The sequence below is a fragment of the Triturus cristatus genome, chromosome 6 (assembly GCF_964204655.1).
Source record: "Triturus cristatus chromosome 6, aTriCri1.1, whole genome shotgun sequence".
Taxonomy (NCBI): domain Eukaryota; kingdom Metazoa; phylum Chordata; class Amphibia; order Caudata; family Salamandridae; genus Triturus; species Triturus cristatus.
Window position 1 is genome coordinate 983,157,798 of NC_140589.1, and position 27,912 is coordinate 983,185,709.

The following is a 27,912-nucleotide window of genomic DNA, read 5'->3' on the forward strand; positions in this document are numbered from 1 at the left end:
GGAGCGCCAGTGAACATGCTGTTTGTTGTAATGCGCTGATTACTTACTGATCATCTTCTTTACTACTTGTCCTGATGTCCCCGTCCTTACTCATGATTCAGGAAGAAGTGGCTGCTCTTTTGCAGAAGGAGGTGATTTCAGAGGTTCTCCTGTTGTCGGTTCTTGAGTGCCGGGCTTCTACTCAACCATTTTTCTTGTCCAGAAGTTGTTGTGATTAAATGTAATATTGTTAATTCTAAGGCAACATATAGTGCCACTTTCCCTGCCAACTGTTTACATGAAGCTAACAGCTTCTATCAAAAGAGAAAACAACTTCCTTTGTCTCCCTCTTTCTGATGCAGCAGGAATGTGCTACACGGCTAGTAAGGAACTTCGGGCCAGATGTATCAAAGGGTTTTGCCTATTCTGTGTCTATGGGGAAATGTGTTGATACATAAGGCCCTTAATCATCTTCCCGAACAGAGCAGTTTACTTGGCCACAGACACTAGCAAAAGCGGCCATGTGGCTATATCACTGCTGCTGAACCTATTGGGGTTGATTTTAGAATGCCATTTACACTCTGGAGTCCCATAAACAGCACAAGGCCCTTTGGTGCAACCCTTTATATTGCACATCTAACTTCACTCAAACAACAACTGAAACTGGTGCATCTTATGACAAGAGAAATAACAATTTCTGGTTCAAACGATAAGATGACTATGATCATTCTGCATGATGGATGCAACTCTTAGAATATCAGTCTATTTGTAATCATTCCATGTCTTCTCATGGATTGCAAAATCCTATTCATACCCTTATGCACCAGCATCTTGTCGCACAATGCTCCTTCAGGGCTGGTGCTCTCAATCTGAAAACATCATTTTATAATACCAAATCAGCCAGGAGGCATTTTTACACCATGTTATTTTTCCAATTCACCAACCATCCCCTCAAATTCATAACACATAGAATTTTATTTGTTGGACACCTTCAACGAAGGCCTTAATAATGAATATACCATACACATTTTACCATTCTTTGAACACATTGTAATTTTTACCGAAAACTACTACTTCCCATTATACACCAAAAACATAGAACAGCACTTGTTTTTCCTACATTTCTCAATAAAACAATTATTTAATGTAGTTTCTGGGAATCTGATGCAACGTGACCCAAAAATAAAGTGTATGTTGCTTTATTGCATAGCTGTCAAATATTCTAGCGGAACCAGTTATCCTCAAAATAGGAAGCATGCTCAATTTAAAATGTGCTTAAAAAACACATTTTGGTCTATTCCAATATTTAAAGCCCTTACTCTGGAAATGAAAAAATATTTAATAATCAAACTATCATTTTCTGAGTGAGTAAATTACTTCTGCATGGCAGTAACAATGCGTTTTTTGTATGGCATTTATGGCACTGGCTTGCATCTCTGAAGTGCTATGTATAAGAGATGTACTGTCTTAATGGTGCTCGCATTATCAACCTGGGAAGGATGACCGGCTCAGTGGACAGGTCACGTAAAATTGTGACCTCCAGCTTGCACAGAGATTTTGTTGGCCGGGCATTAGTCCGCTATTTAGCCTGCCCCTTATCCGAGATGACCCAGCTTTGGCAAAACGTGTTCATAAGCACTATGGTAGATGATGGCCTGTACGTTGTTTTCATTATCTTTTTATCCCATTATTTGTTTTCAGTTCATCGTGATTTTTAGACAGCAGGACATCAGATTAACTCCTAGGCATCCAGGCATTTCTCCCTAATTGTATGCATTTTACTGTGTCGGAAAATGAGTTTGTTTTTCATCCTGCAGATTATCCACTCTCAGTGATTTTTTGAGCCTATCTGGTGTATATTCCGTTAAACTTCTACGCCTAGCAGTCTTCAGACCATCTTGGCATGGAAATGATCCTACCTTATAAATGTTCCCACTGGTTCATAACCTCCAAGGTTAAGCTACCACAGATACCAATGACTGTCCTGTGTTTACTAGCCTCTATACAGTCTACCCCCAGGGCCACTGGAATTATGCAGCAGGGGAGGACCAAGTTACATTTGAGGGTCGACTAAGTTATGCGGTAAGAAAAGGCAAATGACGTGGCATATTGCTGTACATTTTGTGGCAGTACCATGGCACTATACTGTTCATTATGCAAATGTTAACGCTGCTCTATCACCAAATTTACAGTGGCTTCAACCCTAAATGCAGCAATCATCGACTGAAAGATGACCTGCCACCGTGCAGAAAAAGAGCTGCCGTGCACGGCAACACGTTTTTTAGTAACTTTTGATCCGTTTGAGCAGGAAACAATTTTTTTGTTAAAACGAGCAATTTCACATGGATGATGGATTATGTGGCAAGTGCTCAAAACCTATAATTATGTGGAAAATAGGCACCCTCAGAAACACATAATTCCAGTGGATCTTGCTATTACCAATGAAAGCCTATATATAGGCAGCCAAGTCTGGGCCCCTATGGAACTGGAGGTAAATCTTGAAGGGTGGTATAAAAATCAAGACTGGTCTGCCACATCAAGTGTCTAAAGTGGGGCTTATGAAGTACAAGGACAGTGACAGCCAGCTGGGCTTCTAGGTGCTGAAGGGAATCCGGGTGGAGTATGTGTTGAAGAGCATATTTGTTCTTCAGAAAGACAGGTGACACGGTTTCTGTTTTAGTTCTTGAACGAATCCTCACTGTTTATCAATCAAACAGAAGCATTTCATCGTTATACAGTGGCTTACAATAACTCTATTTTACTCCTGTGTGTAAAGCACCGAAAGGCACCCCACCCACAAAACACGCAGCCGTCCAAGCAGCAGCACCCGTGACTCAGAAATAACTCAGCACATGCATTAAAAACAGAAGAAAAACACCGGTAACCATTATAAATATCTTTTAAAGTCAAGGACAAAAACATAAATCAGTGATTCAGTGTAGCTGAATTAAAATGGTGGGTTTGCACACATATGCAATTGGCAACAGAACCCTACAAAATGGGTTTATTAGTGGGTTCCATGCAATCACGGATTGTGCATTCACCAGAACCATCGCCTGGAAAAGACTTGGGCTTCAAGAGCGTCCGTTCAAACATTAACAGAGAACTTGAAGAGCTCCAGGGCTTTAAAAAATGTCCAGTCCCATAGATACTCCCGCCTTAGTAGATGAGAAGGTACCCGGAGAAGCAGCAATTGCAGGGGTTCCTAAGATTAGTCTATGAATTGCCTTGTGTTTTGAACTCATTTGCTTTCTCCAAAGCATGTTTGCATATACTAATGAGAAGCATTGGTTGCTTTACACGTGTGTACATATAAAAAAGATTATTTCAAAGGTCAGAAATTAAGTGGCTTGAAACTTACACCACTGTGGACATGATGTAGATCATAAACTTAGGTGAACGTCTAGATGCCGTGGGATAATTTCTAATATGACAGTTTTCTAGTCTTTGTGGAAATTCTTTGAGCACTGAAAATACATTGGCAGCATTTTCAACGCCACTTCTGATAGTGATAGTCAGTGAATTGCAGGATGAATGGAAGCACGGAAGTTGTATTTCTGGTATCCCTCCATCTGATCTGTACAAATTAATGTACCACAAGGCCATCCGGGATCAAAATGCAGCTAGCGCGCTAATTGGTCATGGGTTTCCCCCTACTTCAATCCCATCTTTCTCATGTACCTGACATTTTGCACAGATGCAACTAAAGTGCTAACGTTTCATAATGTACTAAAATTCTATTCTGAGAAAATTATTCTGTAAAACCAAAGTATCATAAAAGAAACAGAACACTTGATTCCTACTCTCTGGGTACTTTGTATGGAAACATTATTTTCACTGCACTGAAAAATATGGTCATATTTCCCCTTTCTCATCGAGCTTAATAAGTTTATACAGTTAAAAGCAAAATAACATTTAAGAGTTCCTTTTTCATATCCCATAGCCTGATCTGCTCCGTATTTTTAAAAAATAGTCTATAGTGATCTGTAAACTTCACTACATGGGTTAAGGTCACAAGTCTTTCATTCTGCTTCATCATCGTCAGGTGAAGAGCTCGTCTGTAGATTGGTGCTTTCTTTGTTTTGTAAAATGGCTGCCAGTTTTTTGGTGGTCTTTTTCAAGAAAGCGCTGCCGGGGTGAACGTTGTTCACGTGTAGGTACAAATCCTCTTGAGATGGGCCAGTATAGCCGCAGTCCTCGCAGACAAAAAGCTTATCTCGCCTTTGCTTGTAGGCATAGCCCTGTAGGACCCCATGGATCTTCTTAAGGTGGGACTCGAGGGAGCAGCGCTGAGTAAAGGCTTTGTTGCAGATGTCACACTTGTAGGGGCGGATGCCTGTAAAACAATGACATCAATTGTTAGAAGCAGTTCAAAATTGATATGGGAACTCTATGTGTAAAGCTTAGACTGACGCAACCATCTACAATGTAATGCTTGCACTTTTCACTTTAGTTTGCCTGTATTCTAAGCTCAGTGACAGAGACTTGAAACAGGCACTTGTGAGATTACGTTGGTGGGGATGAAGACCCTTACAGTCATATGATGCAGCCCTGCCAAGTACCACGCATCTGGTGTTAGACTAACACATTTTAGTGTGGTGGTCCGCATCACTGCACTAAAATGCGATGTCCCGCATTTATAGTACCTCCCTGACACCACCAGGAGGCAGACAGACACAAGAATTGGAATGGATCATGTTGTAAATGTTTTTGCACGTTGTGAAATTGTCATTGAAGGTGATGCCTCACTTCTTAGCAAAGATATGGTTATACTCCGAATATGTACAGGGGTAGGAGAATAGCTTTTTGGCCTGGGTGCAAAGATCAGTTGTTCAAAATTGAAAAAGTGTGTACTGACTCATAACTTTGAAAGTGACACTTCTAAAAATAACAGTTCCCAGTTATTAGTTATAAAAAATAAATACAACAAAAAAATTAATATTTCACAATGGGTTTGCTTTCAAAATATATTGAAGGACAGTCTTTAAGGGGTAAAGGGGCGAAGGGATGAGGTTGTAGGGTATAGCATATAGGGATTAAGGGGGTATGACCTTTGTGATACAGGGATATGGGTTTAAGGGTAAAAGCTATAGAGTTGTAGGAGCTGAGGGTAGGGATAATGGATATAGGATTAGATGTCTGGGGTAGAGGTCAAAGAATATAGGGCTATGGGTTAAGTATTATAAGGTTAAGGATATGGAGTTAGGCTAAAGGGTTAAGGGTACGGGATAGGAGGATTTGGCATTGGTGTGTATTGGTGTTATAGGTAAGGGAGGGAAAGTATGTCATCATATGTTATATCAGGCCTATGCTCTTTTGATCTCCCTATGTAGCATGAGCCCGTCCTGTGGGGTGATGGAGGGGACAGGGCTAGCAGCTGGGGACTTGGTTGCCTTTTCGACGTACGAACTGACTAACCTGTTTATCAGAATGCTATGCTATTAATATCATTTCGCTATTTCTATATTCTTTGTGCTCACTTCCCGCCAATAATTTGTGCTCACTTCCCGCCAATATTGTCAGATTATTTCTATGCTGTTAGTTTATATTGCACACCTCTCGTACACACCATTGTAACATTTTCTTTTTGTGTTTAGATGCAAGTATCTGTTTCCTATTTTATATGTAGTTCATGTACTCTGAGTTCCTTATTTAATGTTATTGGTGCTATTGTAAAGCGTTCTGAGACCTTCGGGTAAAGTAAAAATGCATAGATAAATAAAATAAATAAAGTTAATAGTATAGGGCATATAGTATTGAGGTTAAGTGGGGGGCTAAGAGAATTGGGTATTGGGTTAACGATACAAGGTTAAGGGGTTTGGGTATAGGGCTGAAGGTTTGGGGTATAAGGTTTAAGGTTTTGGGTGTAGGGGTTAAAGATTTAAGGGTACAGCTATATGTTTATAGCTAAGGGTTAAGCCATTATGGTTAAGAATAAGATTTTGGGACAAAGAGTTAAGAATTTGTGATAAAGGGTTACATTCTATGATTACATGTGTTAAGTGTCACCATTGGAAATGTGTTTCATTTAAGGTTATTTATGATAGTTATTCTTAGTCTATTGAAAGAAAATCCGAAGTGTTGCTTTTCACAGTATCAAAACACTTAACTGATTTCAATGGAACACAATACAATTTCGAAGTGATGCAATCAGAACTGTCAAACACAAACTACTACTATTTCTTGGTAATAAATAAAGTTAAATTAACAATTTGGAATAAAAAAGTTGTCATGTAAAATACCTTCTTTCCCACCTGGGATTAAATATCTTTGAGACGGGCATCCCAGATACAGAAGTTATTATCATTATTGAGCAGGTTGCAAATGTAAGGGATTATGGGACACAATAGAGGGTAATGCTGTGCCTAGTTTGATTCCTTTATTGAGGGTGGGGCAATACGGCTGTCTTTTCCTGGCATTACCTTCAGTGGTCTGTCATCTAAGAAAGTTTTACATCCGTTTGGAAAAATGACGAAGGCAAAATTACAGCACCTCGAAAGTATCATTACTTGAGAGTGGGGGAATTTTATCGGATGTGATACATCGCTCCAATTCCAAATTTTACAGTTGGGAATGGGCAAAATCGGTTTACTGCACCAAATTCTATATACATCGTCTTTTCTGTGCATATTTTTCCCCCTTTCTGAATTCTGACCCTTGCGATAACTCCTATTTGTGCAGGAATTAGAAGTTACATGCCCTATTGAGAATCAGGGTCTTGGGATTATGACTTGTGTGCAACGGTTATGTTCCTAGCTGTATGGAATCCTTAATAACTTATTTCTATAAGAATTTCTTTCACTTTTATGTGCATGTGCTTCCAAGCGGGCACAAATTTTATGTTATGTGTATTTGTAAAGTTCTCTATCATCCGGGAGGATGCAGGCGCTGAGCTGCTGTTTGCACCTGGCCTCATCTATGGTTAGTTGGTTAATTGGGAAGCCAGAATTCAAGAAGAGAGGAGGAGGCTCTGATGTCGAGTGGAAGGTTATTCCACCCTTTACGAGTAAATTAAGCGAATGCCCGTCCTCCTGATCTGTTTCTGGGAATGAGGGGAATGTGTGCGAGTTGGAGTTGTGGGGAGCGAAAGTGTCTGAGTGATTGTTGAAAAGAGATGCAGCTGTTCAGGTAGGTGGGGTTTGAGTTATATATTGTCACAAATGAGTGCGACCATCGTCCAACTGAACAATGCTCCCTTTATCGGCCTACGAAGAATAAAATTTCGAGCAAATCTTTCAGCAATCAAACCTGCGACCTTCAAGTTACATCGATTTATTTGGTTCGATCTATAGGTATCCTTGGATTAATCCTCTTCTATTTTTTCCAGCAAGAAGAATGGTATTCCAGCCTATTACAACCTGTGTAGCTATCAAGGTGCACCAGTATATCTCTGAGTTTATAATGATAATGCTCCTATTTTTTTGTTATGGATTTCTCCATGCATTCATCTATATTTCCAGCTCTCGCCACCGAATATCAGCCCAGACTGTCCTTAAAATGCAAGTTAAAAAGGTGTGTTCCCATCACTGCCTCAGTTGCAAATTAGATTAAACAGCATGGGCATGCGCACATTTTTGTTTAATAATTTAACATTAACTAATTTTCAAAGCTTTAAACGAAACATGGGTAAAGCAAAAAGGCGAACAGCCAACCCCTGGCCGCGGGCTTTACCAGTGCTTGTTTAGAGTGGATTTTTCTAACACTTCCCTACAATCTTGCAACACCTTTAGTAGGCCAGTGCGTGTTATTATTTCTTAAGGACTATAACATATTTCAGTAAAATAATGTCACTTTCGTTTTCACTTGGCTAAACTACACACAAATCGCGAAAAATGTAATTTAGGGATAAATTTGTCCAAGCAGATGTTTTTTTCAAACATCTATTTCTAAGCTGCACTGATTTCCTACACAGTTGCATTAATTATCTATGGCCAGCAGGGGGCTCTCCTTACCTGTGTGCGTCCTGACGTGCCTCTTCAGATCAAACGTGTCGTTGAAGCCTTTCCCACAGAAGGTGCACAGGTGCCGCTTCACCTGGCTGTGGCACTTCAGGTGGCGATTCAGCATCCGCTGCAGGCGGAAGCCCTTGGCACAGATCTCACAGCTGTACAGAACGTCCTCATTGCCGGTTGTGACCTACATTTGTGTAGAAGGAGGGAGGGAATATTGGGTGTTAATGTATACAGCCTTGTAGGTATTCACTAGACTGTTCGTCCATGTCTTCCTGAGAAAATAAACGAGGGAAATCGAAGCTTGACACTATCTGCCCTTTTAAAGGACTGGGGGTTGGGGGAATGTTTTCTTGTTACGCAAGGCGCGCTGCTTTGCCTATTTCTATTAAAAGATTCTGAATTAGTGATTGTGACCTATGATGTATGTAGGCTCGCAGCTGTCTAAATCATCCCACGTCTATTCCCTAAATATTCTTACCCTGTTATCATTCAGGGGGGGATTTATCAACTTTTCATGTAGCGCACTACAGCATCCGCAGAGCAGAGGACAGGGCCCTATTTACTACAGTAAGGCACTCTCCTCTCACAAGCACCAGCGCTGAAATCAGCTGCCATGTGCCACAGAGACACCGTTGGGCCATGGTTCAAGGGTGCCTCCTTGAGGCTAGCATAGGTACCCTTCCAGTGCAAAATACTATGCTGAGACTCACTTCAAACCTTTTCCCTCTTTGTATGTGTGCTGTATAGTGCAGCATGCATGCAAAGTTGGAAAAGGAAGGAGGAATTAAAGCTACTTTCAACGGTGCAGTTTTCTCACACTAAACCCTGATTACTTTGTTTAGTAAATTGGGTTTAACGTGAGAAACCTTGGGTGGTTGCATGGGAACGCCCATGCACCCCCCTTGGTACGCCTTTGGCGTAAAGTAATGTGAATAGCATAGCGCTGCTTCGCATTACTTTTCTGTTACTTCCAGCGCTAAACTTGTTTAGCGCTGGAAAGTAAATTAAGGAAAAAAGATTTTGCGCCAATTTGTATCACTTTTGTAAAGCAAACACGGCGCAAAATCTTAGTAAATATCTCCCTCAGTGATAAAACGCCCTAAAAGCGCGCTATGGACACCTATTTCACATTCCAGTATGAAGGCCAGTCAATGTCAACTGGTCAAACCCAGCTCTGCAGCAGGTTCCAGCTGAGATATCCTCATCTCTACTTAAAACAGTGCGCAAAAAATCAAACTTCTTGGTCAGCGATATTTTTTTACAGCAAAGGTGCGCAAAGTACCTGACCAATAGCTCATTTTCGCAGCATTAAATTACAAGAAGCCAGATGGCAACCGCGGTGAGCCAACTTTCTTCACTTGTTTGACTCGTGACCACTTTTCTTAAAATCATTACAGAAGAACCCCCTAAGCTGGAGCAGACTTTGAGAAAAGTAAAACAGTTTAAAACTTTAGCGGCGCAAAAAGCTAACTTGAAAAAGAATATCTGTGGACAAAATAATAAAACCTTTAATTGCAAAATATTATGGTTTTCAATTGCAGTAACAGGCTCGATTGGCAAAGCATTCAGTGCAGCAACGAAGGTTAACTCTGAAAATATGACATTTTCACTTGGAGATTGTAAATTTCCAATCCCGACTCTGTTTTAATCGTTGTGAAATTTACCTGTACCAGAAAGGTTTGCTAATGTGGAAATTTTGCCTGTATTTTGTGATTTCTGCATTTGCAAATGGTGTTAGGGATGAGTAGTTAAACGTTTTTAAGAGGGCTTGCCTCGAAACTAGGTGAACAGCGGCAGGCTTAAATAAAGCACAACTGATAAAGGCACCCACTTTTCTTAAATTCTTTAAAATCTTTCAGTCTCTCTTAGCATGAAAAAAAAGTCGAAAATGCACTCTTCGTTTCATAATCCATACATTCTCATTGATTTTATGAGGCTTCATAAAAGAGGTTTTATACATAGTTCAGCCAACCCATTTTTGCGATTTTAGTATTGCTTTTTCATTGCGTCCAAGGGTCATGTCCTCTGCCTTCCGGTCCAGCATCAGAACATCTTTCTCTTCTGCTGAAAGGCCTTAAAAATCCAGACACACCAATTGTGTCTGCTTGCTTCAACTACAACAGACGACCTCGCTCACCTTTCCAGACTATGGTGATTGTCATATTAAATCTTGAGGGTTTGCTTGATAATTCTACATACACGCTTTGTTTGAATACATATTCTGCAGCACTATAGAGTTAAGAAGTTTAAGATTGGTGCCTGTAATAATTTTAGTTAACAAAGTCCAAATAAACAATAGAGGGGTTTTAGAAGTAGGCCTGGGCGGAGTTCCGTGTGACTCAAAAACTCTGCCACACTACGTGGAGTTACGCAAGCAGTGGAGTGCATTAGGTCATGCCGTTTGCGCTGATTATTAGTGCCGGGTGTTTGTCCCACACTGGAAAATCAGCGTGAATGACACCATGCACAGCGAAAGAGGGTACTGCTTCTTTCTGCTGCTCGAATAGATGTTCTACTTGAGCGGCAGCTTCCTCAATGCGAACGGAAGGTTTCTCAACGCAAGCGGTAGCGGCCATCCACGACTTCCTGTGTTGAGAAATCTTGCCGCGATATGGACTGGAGTAAGATTTCCCTTGCAAAATGAACGTAGGTGAGCGAGGAAAAAAACTCCACTCCGCAGCTACGTGGAGTGGGAACAACTCTGCAAACTCTGCAAGAGGAGCAGAATTTCACACACAGGGCTAATCAGAAGTGTTTAACTGTGAATGCACCAAACTCTTGAGTTTTACTCTCCCTAACAACCGACCTATTTCGTGGGGATTCACATATGACTTGCGTGCAGTTCTCCATCCTGGAAATGTATGCACATTTACTCCTGTCAATGGCAGATTAGGTGTTTTCAAAGTGGGAATGACTTGGGAATATCTACATATTTATGGGTTGTATGGGAGAAGTGGGTAGTGTGTTTGAAAACTGCTCTAGCGCAAAGAAAAAGATTAAGCTCTGGTGAAAAAAAGCCAATCTTTTTTACAAAAGCCATCTTTCTTTCATATGTGAGATACACGTTCTCTGAAAATGAAAACTGCCCGCGCTGGTTCTACTGTTTGTCATATGTGTTTTCATTGCCTACACTGAAATTTGCCAAAATTAGATCTGGCTTTTTGCAACAGAATTACACCAGTTTAATGGTTTCCTGGGGAGGTCACGTGTTTAACTGGAAATATACTTACTGTTCTATTTCAGGCACACCCTGATTTTATAATATTTTATTCTACAAAGGGGACTTTTTACATGATGTTTAAAGTCACTTTAGAAGAGAAAAATATTACTTCCCAACAAACCACTCAGATTAAAAAGCAGGTCTGGATGCCAGAAGCAATCAAAACCCTGGACCTCAAAATCAATTGACAACCACAAAGGGTCACTTTACAAGTAAAAGATATTTGGAAAAAGTTTCCACTTAAAAATCTATTTCCTCATGCGTAATATTACCCCGTCGTTGTGTAATACTCCACAAATAAATTCCACTCACTGCTCACAGTCAAAATTAGGAAAACAGAGCCCCCAATTAGCAGTACATATTAAGACAGTTAATGTGAAATAAATAACTGGGTAAAGAAATATCCCATAGTATTTGAGAACAAAAAAAATAGACAGAAGATAAAAGATACCTGTAAGATTTAGAGGTAATTGAAGTGATATAAAAGAGATCACTCACAGAGTAAATAGAATAATCCAATTAACTATAAAACAAAGTCAGAATTAAGGAAGACTGAGACATTCCAAATAAAATGAGTTAATATGAAATAACACAAAGGAATTGGGAAATGGTATTCACTGTTCGTAACAAGGTATATGATTGACTCAAATAACAAAGATACATCATTTCATAGAGGAGTACACAGAATATTTACAAATTGATTGTAACAGCTGCCAGAAATGAAACCTCCAGATGAAGGTAAGTAATTGAACTCTGCCAAAACTTTGGAAGCACAGTTGATTTCAAATGTGAAGGGACCCTGCCTTTTACAAGTAGAAGAACTGATGTCCCTTGTGTTCTTACCTTAAAGAACAGATATAGGACGCCAAGATGTTGACTCTCCCTGACCAGCATTAATTTGACACTGTATGAATGAGACTGCATGCTTTAGGTAGGGAGACTACTGAGAGCACATTATATATGGTTGTGTCTTGTATATTTAACAATTACATGAGAGGGATTAATACTATTGTCCTGAAGAAGGTGGATTAATCCTGATTTGTACCACCGAAACGCGTCAACGCTTCTTTTTTCATGGTTAAACTTGAGGAACGATGTGTTGCATATAGACAATAAAATAATGCAGATATTTTGATGGATTTCTTCAAATTAACCGCTTTCAATGACAAAAGTAAATGTACGATATTTTGTCTCTCCTGGATAATCTTTATTGTTTTCAATCTTTGTTTAAAAATTCTTTTTATGGAATGTTTTTAACTGTTTTATTGTGATTTTTTTTATACATATGTATGATCATTTTTTTAAATACAATATGAAATATTGAATGATCTTACATTGTTTTGGCCTTCCCTTTAAAGACTGGTGGGTGGAATATTTGAATGCCTCCAGGTGTGTGAGTTAAGTATTGGAATACAAGTTCTCCAAGAGTTATTGCTTTTTTAATGGATGTTAAACAATTAGAACAGGGTGAATATATATGAACATTTTTGTTTAAAGAAGAAGGTTTTTGAAAATTTTGTTCTAAGAAAAATTAAAATTGAAGAAAATCCTGGTCCTCTTGTTACATTGATGGAAAGACCACCCCCATATTTAATGTATTATTTTTAGAAGCAGAGAAACAAAGTTTAGTGAGAGGGTGATATTCTAAACGAATTAAGTGAGACCAAGGCATTCCAGGTCAGGGTGTGATGCTCAAACTTCTCCCCAACCCCTTCCCATCATGAAAAAGGTCTGTGATTTACTCCTGCCAAAGGCGTAAATCTCTTACCAGGTTGTTAAGTGAAAGGGAATACCACCCCTGCCCCCATCAGGCCCACTTGAATAATGGGTCACTTTTTTCTCCACAAGGAAAAAACATCTAAAAGGTTTTGTTATGATCAAATTTCCTAATTGATACCAAATACCTTGGTACTGAGAGGAAACATATTGTCATTTTACTTTAATTGAAAGGTGTTTATACAACAGATTAAGTGAGAACAATTCTGTACCGAAGTAAGAAGCGACTCTGAACTTTATACAACTCTTTAATCAACAAACAAATACAAATTAAAGTAATTCATGATTCAAAAGTTATGTTCAATTGAAATGTAATCAAATGACTGCTGTGGACTTGGGCTAGCCACTGAAAAAAGAATCTATTATTGTTCTCCGTAACAGGGGATTCAGTAGATTGCAAGTAACTGGCTACTATTTCTTATCACTATGGTAACTCTGACAAAAAGAGTTTTTTTCACATGCTCTGGTTTGTAATATTAAGTCCCCCAGAAACTGCCTTCATTATAAACTTGACTACTGCCCTTCACTCTTCACATGCTCACCTGGTAAGGAGCTGATATCAAATATTTACCACAAGCTGAGCTGGAAAACAAACCCTACGAAGATGGGTTAGAGAAGCTCTACAGAGCTCAGATCCATGCTGAGTTTTGCAACCTCAGATCAAGAGAGGGTAAATCAGAAGCCTTTGTGTGTTTAGGTAGGGCAGAGTTGGCTGCTCAAGCAGTGCTGGGCACACAGCACTGCTCCCTCTATGTTGCTCCACCTCCTACAGTACTCCAGCAATTGGCTCAAAGGCCTACCTCACTATCCTGGCCCAACCTCCCAGTCAGGCTCCTGCTCACAGTGAATTTTCTTCAAGTGTGACAGTTCTGATAGCGGATTAAAGTTAGCTCAGATTACACTGACTAGACAATAGATACACCAAAAATTAGACTCAGTTTTTACACTGTCTAGACAATAGTTACACCAAAAAATAGACACAGTTTAGACCAGTTAAGACATGGAAGAAGACATAAGCCAAATACCTTAATTTTTGATCTGATGGTCATGGGACACTCTCCAGTACTCTCCTCTTCTTGCTCCCTTGGGGAAAGGGCCCTGGCCGCTACAGTTTCAGTGTCACCAACCCCGGTACTACAGATACTGCTGACTTCGCTGCTTTCCTCTTCTTCTGGAAGCTGAGGTTGCTCTCTCAGAGACTCAACAGGTTCTGTTCCGCCTGCACTGCTGCAACTGCTGCTGTCCTCAGACTCATACCGCATGAAGCAGGTCAGACTCACAGCACACCCTGATGACAAGATAAAAAGAAGGAAGAATGAATGAAGTCAGTGGGGACACCATACCAATACTATGCATCTCAGCAGGCTGCTTTTAACCTTCTACTTTATTGCCGGTCTGACTGTTAAAACACGTTTTATCACTATTGTCGGTGGATTTAAGTCACTATTTTTATTTAACTAGTAGAACATACAAAGCTGTGTCCAAAAACCCATATACTGCCGAATGACCAGGGGGAAACAATTTGTAACAGGTAAACTAGATTGGTCATCTTGGTATCTTGCCAGTGATTAGTCTTCCACATCACAACATTGGCCAACTGCAACCTCAGATAATCCTTGAGGATTGCTTCATCAACATCCTATTGATCCCAACATCCTTTCACACCACCAAACGAGTCGCAACGCCCAACAATATATTAAAATGTCAAAAACAGCTATGCAGTTCTTATCCATATAATCCAGCATGCACTCTTGTTTATTTGAGATTATCCAAGGTGTTCAAGCCGATTGAGAATGCTAATGTTTGTCAAGGATGAAAATGGACAAAAAATTAGCTCCAGTTGATCGAAAATTGTGAGCCTGAATGTACTGCTGAAAGTTCTTCACCTAATAAAAAGGACCATTAAGGTGAATGGCGTTATAGACTAGCCAGAGTGATTGAAACATTACCCTTTTGACCACTGGCAGCCAATGAAGAGCTTTGAGTGTGTCAGTCAATGAAGAACATGGCCAATCAAGTGATAATGTGGCAGACGTTCTATATTTTTGTAGTTTCTTCAAATGCCCCACGTCAAGACCCAAGAAGATGGAGTTACAATAAACCAGGTGACTCAAGACTGTCACCTGGATGACCACCCGGTGAACCGGCTGGTGCAGGAGAGGCAGGATCTGTCCTCAGCTGTGAGGTGATTAATTTGACCGTCTAAAGAGAGCTCTGGGTCCACGTGTATCCCTATGTTTTTTACTATTTTTGCAGGCGATGGGGGAGTTTCAGGAATTGGGCCAAAAGTTTGGTGGCATAAGATCAGGGATACAGGGATGTCTCCCACACAACATTTTAATTTTGTCTGACTTGAATTTTATTGAGTTCAAATGTAACCACTCTGGTATGGCAGCCATACACTGGTGAAATGGTTTGAGTGGACTTTTCGGCCACTTGATCCAGTGTGATGACCAGCTGAATCTCATCCCCATAATTAATCAAACTTAGATCAAAAGATTATATTAGTTTTACCAGGGGGCAGATATATATATATTAAAAAATGTCAGCTGATCCCTTTGCCACTCCTTGACTCAAATATTTAAACTCAGACGTAGAAAGTGGTAGGAAGACTACTTGCAATCTCCCCTTTAGATAAGACCTACACCATTCAAGTGTCTTTCCAGTAATACCATTCACCTTTAGCGTAGTGAGTAAGATGTCATGAGACACCGTATTAATAGCAGCAAGGCAGCACATTGCGCTCTGTCCGCCAGCATTCATAGGTCGTCTGCCTCTGTTACAAGGGCCATCTTTGTGGTGTGAAACAGGCGAAACCCAGCTTGATTTGTCTCAGGAAGTTTGCATTTAAACAACCAGTCAGAAAACATAATGTTGACATGTTTTCTACAAGTTTCCAGCAAAAGGCAAGCGGGGAATAGGGTGGTAGTTTGACAAAATACGGGCCTGCAGTAGCTTTTTTTTTTAGGAGTGGCACTACCAAGGCCCTTTCCCACTCAGAGGCAACAATCTCACTATTAAGTGAGTTATTACAGATGTTTAGCAGGGGTGGACCAAGGACCTCTGGGGATGCTTTCCACAAGGCTGGTGGCAGATGATCTAATGGGGGTCCAGACTTTAAAGCAATTGAGAAGGCCATAAAATTATCAACATGGTTTTTAGCGCCCAGCTCATCCCAATTTGGAGTCATTCTGAGATCCTTCAACCCATCATAGCGGATTATCAACATTGTTATTATTGACACTCCACTACGACAATACGTGCCGTAGCAGATAATCAACAACTGTCTCCTCTATGGTCTTGATCATGTCTACCGGTTTTAGCTGTTTCAAGATGGTGGTAATTTTGTTATCAAAGAACTCCGACAGACTGTCTGCAAGCTCCTGAGAGTTAGTCGTTTTATTCCCAAAGCAATTTGGGGTTTAGAATTCATGAATGTTAGACCTGTCAGCCTTAGGGTGCTGGTCCCCCAAACCTTTTGCCTTCACCTCTCTGATTTTTTCTAATCTAGTTTTTGCTGTCCTTAGGGATCTGTGGACTTTACCACTGCTAACTAGTGCTAAAGTGCTTGTGCTGTCTTCCTAAAACATGATAGAATTGTCTTATATCCAACTGGTATATTTAATGTAATTGTATGTACCTAGTACAGTGGTACTATGTGTTCCCAAGGCTTGTAAATTAAATGCTACAAGTAGGCCTGAAGCACTGATTGTGAAACCCACTTAAGTTGTCTTTTAAACATGCCTCAGGCCTGCCATTACAGCCTGTGTGTGCAGTTTTAAGATTCCATTTCAACCTGGTAAAATAAACCTTTGTTTTTAATATATATGTTACCCCTAGGGTAGACCCATGGTCGTACATGTGCTTTTAAGTTTTACATGTACCGGTAGTGAAAATCTCTTCAATTTGTTTCTCACTACTGCAAGGCCTACCTCTCTCATAGGCTAACATTGGAGACACCTAATTACATTTAATAATCTGTAACTTCCAAATGAGAACAGGTAAGCAGTTCATGTTTGGTGTCTTTGGAATTTTAATGAAAAATCCTCGCTATGGTAAAGTCGGAATTTAGAATACAATTTGAAAATTTAGAAAGTTGACTTTTTTTCTGCTGCAGACATTTAGTGCCTGTAGTCCGTCTGTCTGTCAAATGACTGGACGTAGGTCACAGTTGGCTTTATGTATTCCTCCTAGACAGCTTAAGTGTGGCTGGATGGGCCACTGATGGCAGGATAGGAGGGCGGAGCAGGTCACAGCCCTACTTACTCTTTGTCTGTGTTCTGGTTCTAAACAAAAGGCTGCATACCCCCTGTAGTTAGTCTGTAGCTAGGGCAGGAAAAACAGGAAATATTTGCACGTCAAAGGAAAACCTTTAGAAGCTTCTCCCACTTCAAAGGAGGCACCTAGTATAAATATTGGGCCTCAGACACCAGCTCTGCTGTACACTTCTGGACCTGTGGGCGCTGCAAGGAAAAGGGACTGCTATGCTGCTGAAAGGACTGCCACTCTGATGTACTGTTGCTCTGATGGACTACTGCCCTGCTGTGCTGACCGGCTGCCCTCTTGCCTGAAAGAGAAGGACTAGACCTGCATATGCTGAACCTAGGACCCCAGAGTGACTCCAAAGGCTAGTTTACTGTCCTCTTCACCCCAGGGGAAAAAGACTTCAAAAACCTTGAACTCAGAACCTGGACTCTGCCATCTGTGAGTTCTACCCTGCCAAGTTGAGCCATCCAACCTGGAGCCTTGTAAGTGGGCCTGAAAGTGCTTTGCCAACCCTTCTGTGGATCCAGAAGAACTGACACAGCTCCTCTGCTGCGTGGTGCAACCCAGAGCAGAACCAATATATCACCTCTGCAGCGAGAATACTCCAAGCCAAGCACTCTGCCTCAACCTCGCACCCCGTATTTGAACCACCGTGTTAAGATGCCCTCCTGACCCAGGAACTTGCATCGCAATCTCAAGTGCATGGCTGCCTCAACGACAACGCAGGTTCCCACATCGCAGCTCGTAGGAACTAATTCATCACTTAGGCTGCGCAGCGCATCAACACTGGACTTCGAATCGCACAGGTTCCTTGATAACGATGCCAGACCTTGCATCGCAGCTTCTCAGAACTGATGCATCGCCTCGGCTGCGTGAAGCATCCTTGGCATGGGACCTCGCAACACTCCGCAACCAGGATTTAAAGTACTCTTATACTCTAGCTTAACTGGGTCCCTGTAGCAATCCCACTCTCTATTGCGGTGTGCTTGAAATTGAGATGTTGTCCCAATCTGGCACAACCACATATCCACAGTTTGTACTTTTTGCTTTTTGCCACTATTTTCATCTACATTTTTCAACATGCACATCGCCGGTTCTACTGATTGGATTTTTGTTGTTTTTGTCTTGTTTAATCTGGTGTGGGATCCTTTTTGTGGTGTGTGTTTGTCGTGTTACTATTTGAAATTTTGTACAATTACTTTACACATCACCTCTAATCTAAGCCTGCCTGCTGTGTGCCAAGCTAACAGAGGGTTAAGCACAGGTTAATTCAGGGTTTGCTTGTGACTTCACCCTGACAAGGACTGTGGTTCCTGCTTGAGTAAGGTTTCACCCCCTCAACCAGTAACCCAGTTTCTTGCAAAGAACAATAGAAAACAGGTCAGGTCCCATAACTCACTGGCCCTAGGAGTAGGAGTCAGGTCCCAGCCACCTCCCATGGCTGACGCACTATAAAGCGCTGCAAGATCTCCTGCAGCGTGGGATGCCCTGTTGCTGGGCTCATTGTTATTGAAGGGACTTCAAAACCCATAACTCACTGGCTCTAGGAGGAGGGGTCCGGTCCAAACTGCCTCCCGCTGACGACACGCTGCAAGATCTTCTGCAGTGCAGGATGCCATGTTGCTGGGCTCATCGTTGTTGAAGGGACTTCAAAACATATAACTCATTGGCCCTAGGAGGAGGGGGTCAGATCTCAGCCGCCTCCCACTGCTGATGTGCTATAAAGCGATGGAAGATTTCCTGTGGCTTGGGTCACGCCCAGGCCAAGGCCACGCCCATCCTGAGCCCGTCAGTACCAGGAGACAGAACAGGACCACCCCCTTGGTCTTTTGTTGTGATGATCTGACTGATTAGAGTATGACATATCGTCTCATATCTGTTGCAGGCACCCTGGATTAATTTTGGGCCTGCTCTCTTGACTTTTTGGGTCTCTTGTGTGGGCTTGAAATGGCGTTGACAGGAAGTTTTTTAAGAGCAGACCTCCCCCCCGGTTTGTGACTTTGGGACAACATTTGTAGAGCCTCAAACTTTTTATAGTGTCTTTGGTAAAACTGTGCATCGTTAGTGCTCAGTAGAGCGGATACTGTGGCCCACTATGAAGAAGCGTAAAGAAACTGACCCCCTTCGGGGAAAATTGGTTCAAAATCACAAACCTGCCATGAGCCTGTGTTCTGATGGTCCAGTGGATAACTTAACCCTCAAGGATATAGACAATTTAATAGAAGACGTCGAAAATCTCTTAGTGATCCTAGTAACCCACAGTCGAGAACAGCCCAGAAGAAAGTCCTCTCTATTTTTTCAAAGAAAGATAGGCTAACGCAATTCGGAAGTCGCAGGTTCAATTAAATCCTGACTCTTCTTCAGCTAAACTAAGGGTCGACACTCCCAAGAGTGAATGAATTCCCACCTTGCCTGAATCTGTATCTATTGATCATGTACCTGTACTACTGTCTTCCTTGATAGCATGTTCAAATAGATTCCCGCACCTTGCAAGCCCTATCCTTAGAGCTTCCTCCAAAACCAGTCGAGGTTTTGCCTCCTCCCATTTCGCATATACCTCCATTGGATATAGCTACAGTAATAAAAAGTTGAGAACTGGGTTCTGATGATGTGACCTTTATGATACAAAATCTCCGGGTAGACGTGGTTGACCTGAGGTCTAAGCTAGCCTCATCAACAAAAGAAATTGGAGAGCTTAGATCTCCTGTTAGGCCACCTACTGCTACTAACTCTGCCCAAGGGGCACATTGTCCTATTTATACCTCATTCATTGATCAAAAAAATGGTGAGAAAAATCAAAATGTCATGAAACAGTCTGTACCCTGCCCTACCTCTTTTCCCCTCAATGATCTGCTTTCTACTTGGCCAATGCGCTTGACCTAGCAAAAACTTGTGATTGACGACCACCACATGTAAAAGCTGGGATGGCAGGGTCCACTATAATTCTGATCCAAAGGGGGGCCTAGACGGGCCTAAGCCAAATTCAGAAATGTCTTATTTTCTGGGAAATCCATCTCCTATATATAAGGCAACGGCACCTACATTACCCAAGAAAGTGTTTGAAGACGGAGAGTCGCTAATAAATAAATGCATATACCATATACGGTCAGTCTATGACTGCTGTTCTGTCATTTGCTCAAATATTTTGCATGCAAAATGCTTTCTCGAACCCTCCAAACCGCTTGGGTGTTTTGATTACATCAGGCTACAGGTGAAGACGAAATCCATAGTGGAAGGCTTAGTTAATATAGGCTTGCATAGAGATTTATCACCTAGCTCAGTGATTAGCTTTAAACTGAACCCTTCTTCTCCTTGTGAGTTGCTAACTGAACGGAAGGAGGTACCTTGCAATCAGGCAGAGGCCTTGGGGATCCCCATGATAGACTGACTGGGTGTTGCGGCCCAGACAACTTATAATATTGACAGGGGTTCCCTATCTGATTGTGAGAGCATGTGCTCAAATAGCGATATTACACCTTTGGCTATAACTGACGAGGTTCCCACCAGAATCAGACCCCATATTAATATTCTGTCTTGGAATGTAGTCGGATTAAGTTCAAGCTTGGTGATCCCATCTGGGGAGACTTGATTGATCAATTTGACCTCTGTCTTCTGTAGGAAACCTGGTCGCCTGACCATACACGATGTATAGCTTACTATGTACAGGCCCACTCCGTAGGGAGGGGATGTCCATCTGGTGGCCTTTTTATTTGGGTTAATGTGGCCCTTGATGCAAAATGATCCTTGTTTCCTTTTATTTCATACAATATTTTGGGCATATCCATCTCTAGGGAAGATGCACATACTCATATATAATGTCTACAATCTGGTAGCTGGGAGTGGGAGGAAACGCAGGTGATACGCAACCTTAGCTTACATAGGGCCGCCCTTGCCCCACATGATTCTCTCATCATTGCATGAGTTTTTAATACAACATACAAACCAATGGATTTGGGTAGTGTGTCTCCTGTTAGTGAGGAATTCCCATGCTTAACACCAACCCAGTGAAGCACTGGACAAGTGTAGCTCATGTCATTTACCCTCCAATGTGGCCTGAGGTCATGTAATGCCCGCACAGTATCGAATCTCCATGCCGTTCACACTTTCAATCTCCCCGGCCATACAAGCAGAAGTGATTACTTTTTTAATCTCCTTGCATCTCTGGGACAATCAATTTGAAGGTATTGACTAGGGATGACAGTGACCTTAATGCCCTACATTCGTCCTTAAAAGACCTGTTCAATTTTATGGTGAATGTTCCTGTATCTTTAAGCTCTAATATGGTGCCTTCGAACGATAGGTGAATGATTAAATGGGGCAATGTAGCAACAAACACACGGATTGGAGATGAAAAGGCCCAGGCGCTAAGAAATGCTGTCTTAGAGTTAGAAAATTTCAATTTAGTACAGACTAGGGATCAATCCTGGTACTCAAACATTGTAAGGATCAACGAAGATTTGTTTAAAACATTTGGGGAATGCTTTATCTGCCATCATGGCTCCATTCGGCCTCTCCCTATGAGGGAGAACACTTGGTACAATAAGGCTTGTAATGATAAGAAAAACTAGGTTTGAGTGCCCTTGCTTGTGGTGATATCCTCTTGATACAAGTAAAAAGGAATAAGAACAAGCAAATAAGAACGCGCAAGGACTGAGAGACACAAATTTGGGAAAGTATTTATGAAGCTGCCATTCATAATGACACCAGGAAATTCTGGAAATTGGTGGCTAATGGTGATCAGCAACATGCAAAGCTTTTGAGCGATTACTTTTTTCCTGAGGTATGGCATTCACACTTTTCTGACCTCTATAAGCAGTCACAGGGGTCAGATGCCGATGGAGCACTCCAACCAAAGGTGGATAATCCATCTCCACCCGGGTCTCTTAAGTTGGAGCTGAGTGAGTCCGTTAGCATGATAAAAGCTATAGCAGCAGGTAAAGAGGCAGGGCCAGATGGTATCCCAGGTGATTCCTTTCTTGCAGATATTGGGGGCTGGGCTTTGTACTTTAATACGCTATTGAATTCTATTCTTCAGGGCGCTAGCATACCCAAAATGATGCCCCTCAACTTGCTGGCTGCAAGACCCCCCTCACATTATCTGCCGACTATATCCTTTTGATGTCGATGATCACTAGTGGCCTCCAATTATTAGTGGGAAAGTTTGCAGCTTTTTGCTGCGAACGTGGGCTGGTGATCAACCATTCTAAAACAAAGTTTATGGCTATCAGTTCTCTTAAGTCCTTTAGGGACTCAATAATGCCTGAGTGCTGACCGTTGGACATGGTCACTGAATTTATCTACCTGGGAATTAAGCTAACTAGATCCATGTCCTGGCTACCCCAGGTCGAGAGAAGTAACATGAACCTAATCCAGCATTCACCTGCTAAAGTATCTTAGTAAGGATGTGAAATTGTTCCTGGTGAGATGTCTACAGTTTAACTAATTTTGAAGAAATCTGAGGTGAAATATTTTGGGTGCTCTATGTTTAGGAAAATCCTCCAAATCCACTGGCCGGACACCATCACCAACAACGCTCTCTGGCAGCAGGCTTTCCAACTCCCAGCTTATGAAGAAATCTTGAAAAGACGCTGGGGCTGGATAGGTCACACACCCCACAAGCTCGCATCAAACCCCACCAGGCAAGCCCTGACCTGGAATGTTCAAGGGAAAAGGCAAAGAGGAAGGCCAAGAAACACTTAGCGTTGAGGCCTTGAAGCTGACTGAAAGGAGATGGGTTACACCTGGAGTCAGATTGAAAAAAAAGAGCCCAGGACAGAGATGGCTGGAGTGTCCTGGTTGATGGCCTATACCCCAGGAGGGGTACTAGGCAAAAGTAAGTTAGTACTCATTCAGCAATTTCATGCTAAAGTACTATCTACGTGGGTGTCTTGACTTGGTTGTCAAAGGTCATTGATGTTGGTCAGATAGAGTGATTGAACCCATCTCTGAGAATGTGATCGAGTTCCATAACTTTTTGGAGGTGAAAAGGTAATCCAGTCTTGTGAGTTTTCAATGAGTTAGAAAAGAAAATTAATCCACTGTGTAACTATAGTTAGATAAGAGTTTCCATAGGAAAGTCATGTTTTGTTTCTATATTTACTTTGGTGGCGTTAGACGAATGTGCATGAAACTTTAAAAAAAAAATCCTCCACTTCTTCTCTTACATGGAAAGTTTGGTGCTGATCCGTCACGCGTGGCCAGTAACAAACGGTAGGTCCCAAACATGTGGTTTTGTATATTATTTACCCTTGCACACTTTCCTGCTCATTACGAAAAAAGGGCTGAAGGGATTCACACACCAAATTTGTCACAGAGTTATTTACTAAGAAAGCATGCTTTTTGAGATTTGGTGGAAATCTGTTTATCTACTTTTGAGAAATTAGTGTTTAAAGCGGGGCTTGGGTTGGGCAAAACTGGGTTAGCTCTCAGAAAAAGTTAGAGGTATCTATCTAGTATCTATCTAGATGCATGGTCCTTCGGTATGATACAGTGTTATTCTTGCCTTACTAAAACTAGAAAATACTGAGGCCTGATTGGTCAATTGAAAGTTTACTCCTGTCAGCCGTTTCAGTACTACAGTGCCGAAACGATATGAGTGGCTGGCCTTGATTGTGAACAAAACGTTGGAGCCGTCATTACAGAATTCCTGGATTTCAGAGAAAAAGGGCATTAGAACACCCTGAGTTTAAAGCCCATGTGGGTGTGGGAGCCTAAAGGGGCCCAGTAATTACATTTATTTTCTAAAGCTGATTTTTTGATCAGTACTGCAGTACTACTGCAGGACCCAGCAAGGTGCCATGAAGTGTCACAGTAATAAAAATATTTAATAAAAAAAAGAGAATGGCAACCTCTCAGTGGGTGAACTACAGGAGATGGCTGCCACGTGGTGTGTTGGAGCAGGGCCTGGCCGAAGACCACGCCCAGCAGCCTACTTTCACAGCGCATGGTCAAAAATTTGACTATTCAAAAACAATGTTTTTTGCTTCTCAATTTTTAAACCCTTAAAGGTGTTTCTAAAAAAACATTTTTTATTTCATTAACTGAGAAGAGGGTGCCTGAACTTGTGAAAAGAATACAATTAATACTTTTTGCAAGTACCCGGCTGAGCTACCACCTGGCTTTTCCGAGCACTGGCACTATGCTCACCAGGTATAACTTCACCGCAGTCCAAACAAAATATTCCAGCTGCAGCAAATTGCAGATCACAGTCCCGCAATGGGGTTGCTAGGGTATCAAGCAGGGCTGGATTTCAGTTGCCACCTCATGTGTGAGGGAACTGCCCAATGTAAATGCTCCCTGCTCATTCCACCTTCTTCTTTTTGCAGCGTTTAATTGCTGGGAGTGCCATGCCTCAACTGAACTCCTTGTCACAGATTTTGGATATGACTTTCTTGGCAGAGGCCCTCTTCTTGCCAGGTGGAATTGTAAATAACACCCAAACTATGAATTCAGGAGGGCTTCTGCTTTCTTAGTCCAACTGTTCAGGGGCCTGATGTTCTGGGTAGGCTCATCCTGATGCCATTGTCCAAATTATTTTTTCAATAATCCCCAAAAAAGTGGATGTCCAAAATACAGGACAGATTGCACATGGTGTGAGCCAATTAATAATGAAATTCCTAGTGCAAGAAATGGGGCTGTAACTACTTCTAAATGGATGAACACTATCACACCAGTCAATGAGATGAGGTTTAAAGGTGAGTCATTGAAACCGAGGTAGCCTTTTTAGGTACACAGACACCTAACAAAGCAAACATTTTAATAAAAATGACAAAATCTTACTTTTTTGGACCTATTGGCAAACTCTTAGCATCAAACTTGAAAAAAAGCCCTGGATAATGAATGTACCGTTTTTCAAATTTCTGGTCCTGCGGTACTGTTTTTAGGGTACTGCAGGGCCCAAAAAAGGAAGTAAAGGCCTAGCGAGAGTGAAACAACAAACTTTCATTAGCACTATGGGATCAGCTGGAGTACACTATGGGGCCACTCAGGCGAACACCACCCACTGCCTTTAGAAAAAAGCTCAAACAAATATTACAAACACCATTAGCAAATTCGTGTTTTACAGAGGTAGACTAGTGTGCAGACAATCTGAGTCCATCATGGCCTCAGGGAAAATTTCATAACAGCAGCCAACAATGCATCAACTGGCCCTTTCAGAACTATATCATCACAGGCTGATGACCTTATTGTCCTGCCATCAACATCTGCAGCAGCACAACAAACTAGGGCCGAAAAGGGATTGGTGGTGTGATAATTCTTTTCTTCACCAGCTGGCCAAATAAAATAAATGCAGAAGATGGTACATGCACCTTGTTCAAACAGGTGCCCCCTTGGGGCAAACTAAGCCTGTAGTCTATGGGTATGAGTGAGGTATGGAAGTAGTTCGGGATATGCATCCCACCCACCTAGCTCATTGAGAATGTGAAAGAACACAACAGAAAGCAGAAGGAGAAAATACTGCACCCCTGGACAGCGCCAAAAAGCAAGAGGAGGTCATCGACATCGCCTTGTGCTACATAATGTTAACACTGTCTCAGAGTTGTGGCTTCTGCTGAGACAAATCAAAGAATTTTCTCAAAAGCAATAGAAAACCATCTGAAAAAAGAACATTAAAAAAGTGTGCAAAAAACATAAGATATAAAACAAAATATATTACTTAGAAAAAAATATATAATATTAAAAATCCTGTAGTTGAGTGAACACTGTTCAGAAAACATTTGAAAACTTTTTAAAAGTTTAAAGTGAAAAAGCCTTAAAAACTGCCAAAATCCTGGCGATGGCCTTGGCTAACCACCTCCAGTCCCATATTACTTCCCTGGTCCACCCTGATCAGGCTGGCTTTATGCCTCAGAGGGCAACGCGGCATAACATTCGCCGAGCACATATTGCCATTGCCACTATTCGAGGGTTGGATGTGCCGGCCGCACTCATGTTGGAGGATATGGATCGGGTATTTGACTCCCTTAGCTGGACATATCTGTTTGCCCTGCTGGACCACCTGAATATGAGTATGCGCTTCTGGTCTTATTTGAAATTGCTTTATACGGACCTTATGGCCTCGGTCCGCATTGCGGGATCTACCTCCTTCACTTTCCCCATCGGTCGGGGCACCCGGCAGGGCTGCCCCTTGTCGCCATTCCTGTTCGCTCTAGCAATGGAGCCATTGGCGACGTGGGTACGGATGGACGCACAAGTGGCTGGTTTTGAGTGGGATCAGGGATTGTCAGGCCGCATCGCATTATATGCGGACGACGTCCTATTTTTTTTGACAGATGTGATCAGGCCAGGACCAACGTTGCTCCGTATCATGCAAATCTTTGGGGAATCGTCCGGCTTATTTATGAATCCCAATAAATCCACTCTGTGGGCACTGGGGCCATGGGTGGAGCTGTGCACTTGGGCCTCGACAATACAGGTGACTATGGTGGGAGTGAAATACCTGGGGGTCTTCCTGGCAGACGTGCCGGGGGTTTCCTGGGACCATAATGTGATGCCCGTCTGGATGCGGGTCCTCGAAGAGCTGAATGCCTGGTCCCATGTGCCTCTTTCCATCTCGGGTCGTTCAGCCATTTTTAAAATGGTGTCGCTACCGCGACTGCTCTACCAGCTGCAGAACTATCCCTTCCCCCCCCCCTCATAGTTTCGCCAAGTCAACTCGGTATTGGGGCACTTTCTGTGGGCAGGGAAAGCACCCAGATGGGCATTGCGGACATGTTTTCAATCGACATATAGTGGAGGGCTGGCCACCTTGGATGTTCAGTCCTACTATATGGCATCGCATCTATTGATCTTAAATGATTGGTGGTATGGGGACAGGTCTGACCCCGCATACGCAGTAGAGAGGAGATGCATGGGATCTAATACTTTGCATACCATTCTATACTAGGCTCCAGTGCGCAACTCTCTCCCTCTGGCTACCAAGGTAGTCTTTCAAGTTTGGAAGCAGGCTCTTCGAAAGATGGGGTGGTGGGGCAGACGGACAAATGAGACTCCACTTTGGTCCAACGGGAGACTGCCACAACTAGCTGCACTGGCAGGCTTCCGGGGATGGGACAATATAGGGATCTCTGCCCTAGGGGATGTGATGTGGGGCGCAGTACTGAAGTCATTTCAGGATCTCCAACGCAAATATCAAATGCTAAAGACCCAAATGTATAAATACCTTCAATTCAGACATGCCTTACTCCCCAGTGTCACGGGGTTGGAGCCTGTCCCTGATTATAGCCCCATCAAAGCTGAACTATTTATGATAGATTTAAAAGATCATAAAATCTATAAAATGTATCAATCTCTTGTGACAAACTGCCCTATGACGTTAGATAGACTTAGGGGGTGTGGGAGTAGGACCTTGGCTCTCTGGAGAACGACGACTGGACAGAGGCGCTGGCCTCCCCTCGGGACGCAGCGATCACAATGCGACTTCAGTTAATCCAATTTAACTATTTACATCAAGTATATTATACCAGAGTCAGATTGTGGAGGGCGGGCCTAGTGGCATCCTCGATGTGCTTGAGATATGGTCAGGAGGAGGGTACTCTATTCCATACGGTTTGGCAGTGTACAGTGCTTGTGAGGTTCTGGCCCAGAGTACAGGCCTGTTTGGCAGAGGACCTGGGGTGGGAGCTTCCCTTCTCGCCTAAATTAGTGTTGTTACATGTCATGGAGGATGTGGGGGGGGGGAATATCTATAAGCGTTATTTAATGCTCTTGGGATTTACG

General features: G+C 42.1%; 1 protein-coding gene across 3 annotated transcripts in view; it reads right to left on the minus strand.

The window, feature by feature from the left end:
• Positions 1–930: 930 nt before the first annotated feature.
• The window catches only part of OVOL2 (ovo like zinc finger 2), a 44,332-nt gene continuing 17,350 nt past the window's right edge, over positions 931–27,912 (minus strand). For all 3 annotated transcript variants that reach the window (XM_085611761.1, XM_085611762.1, XM_085611760.1), the window contains 3 exons: positions 13,953–14,215; positions 7,932–8,115; positions 931–4,315 (listed from right to left, as the gene is read on the minus strand). In XM_085611761.1, the coding sequence (XP_085467887.1) occupies positions 4,002–4,315; positions 7,932–8,115; positions 13,953–14,189 (735 nt within the window). In that variant the 5' untranslated portion in view covers positions 14,190–14,215 and the 3' untranslated portion in view covers positions 931–4,001. The remainder of the gene's footprint in view (positions 4,316–7,931; positions 8,116–13,952; positions 14,216–27,912) is intronic.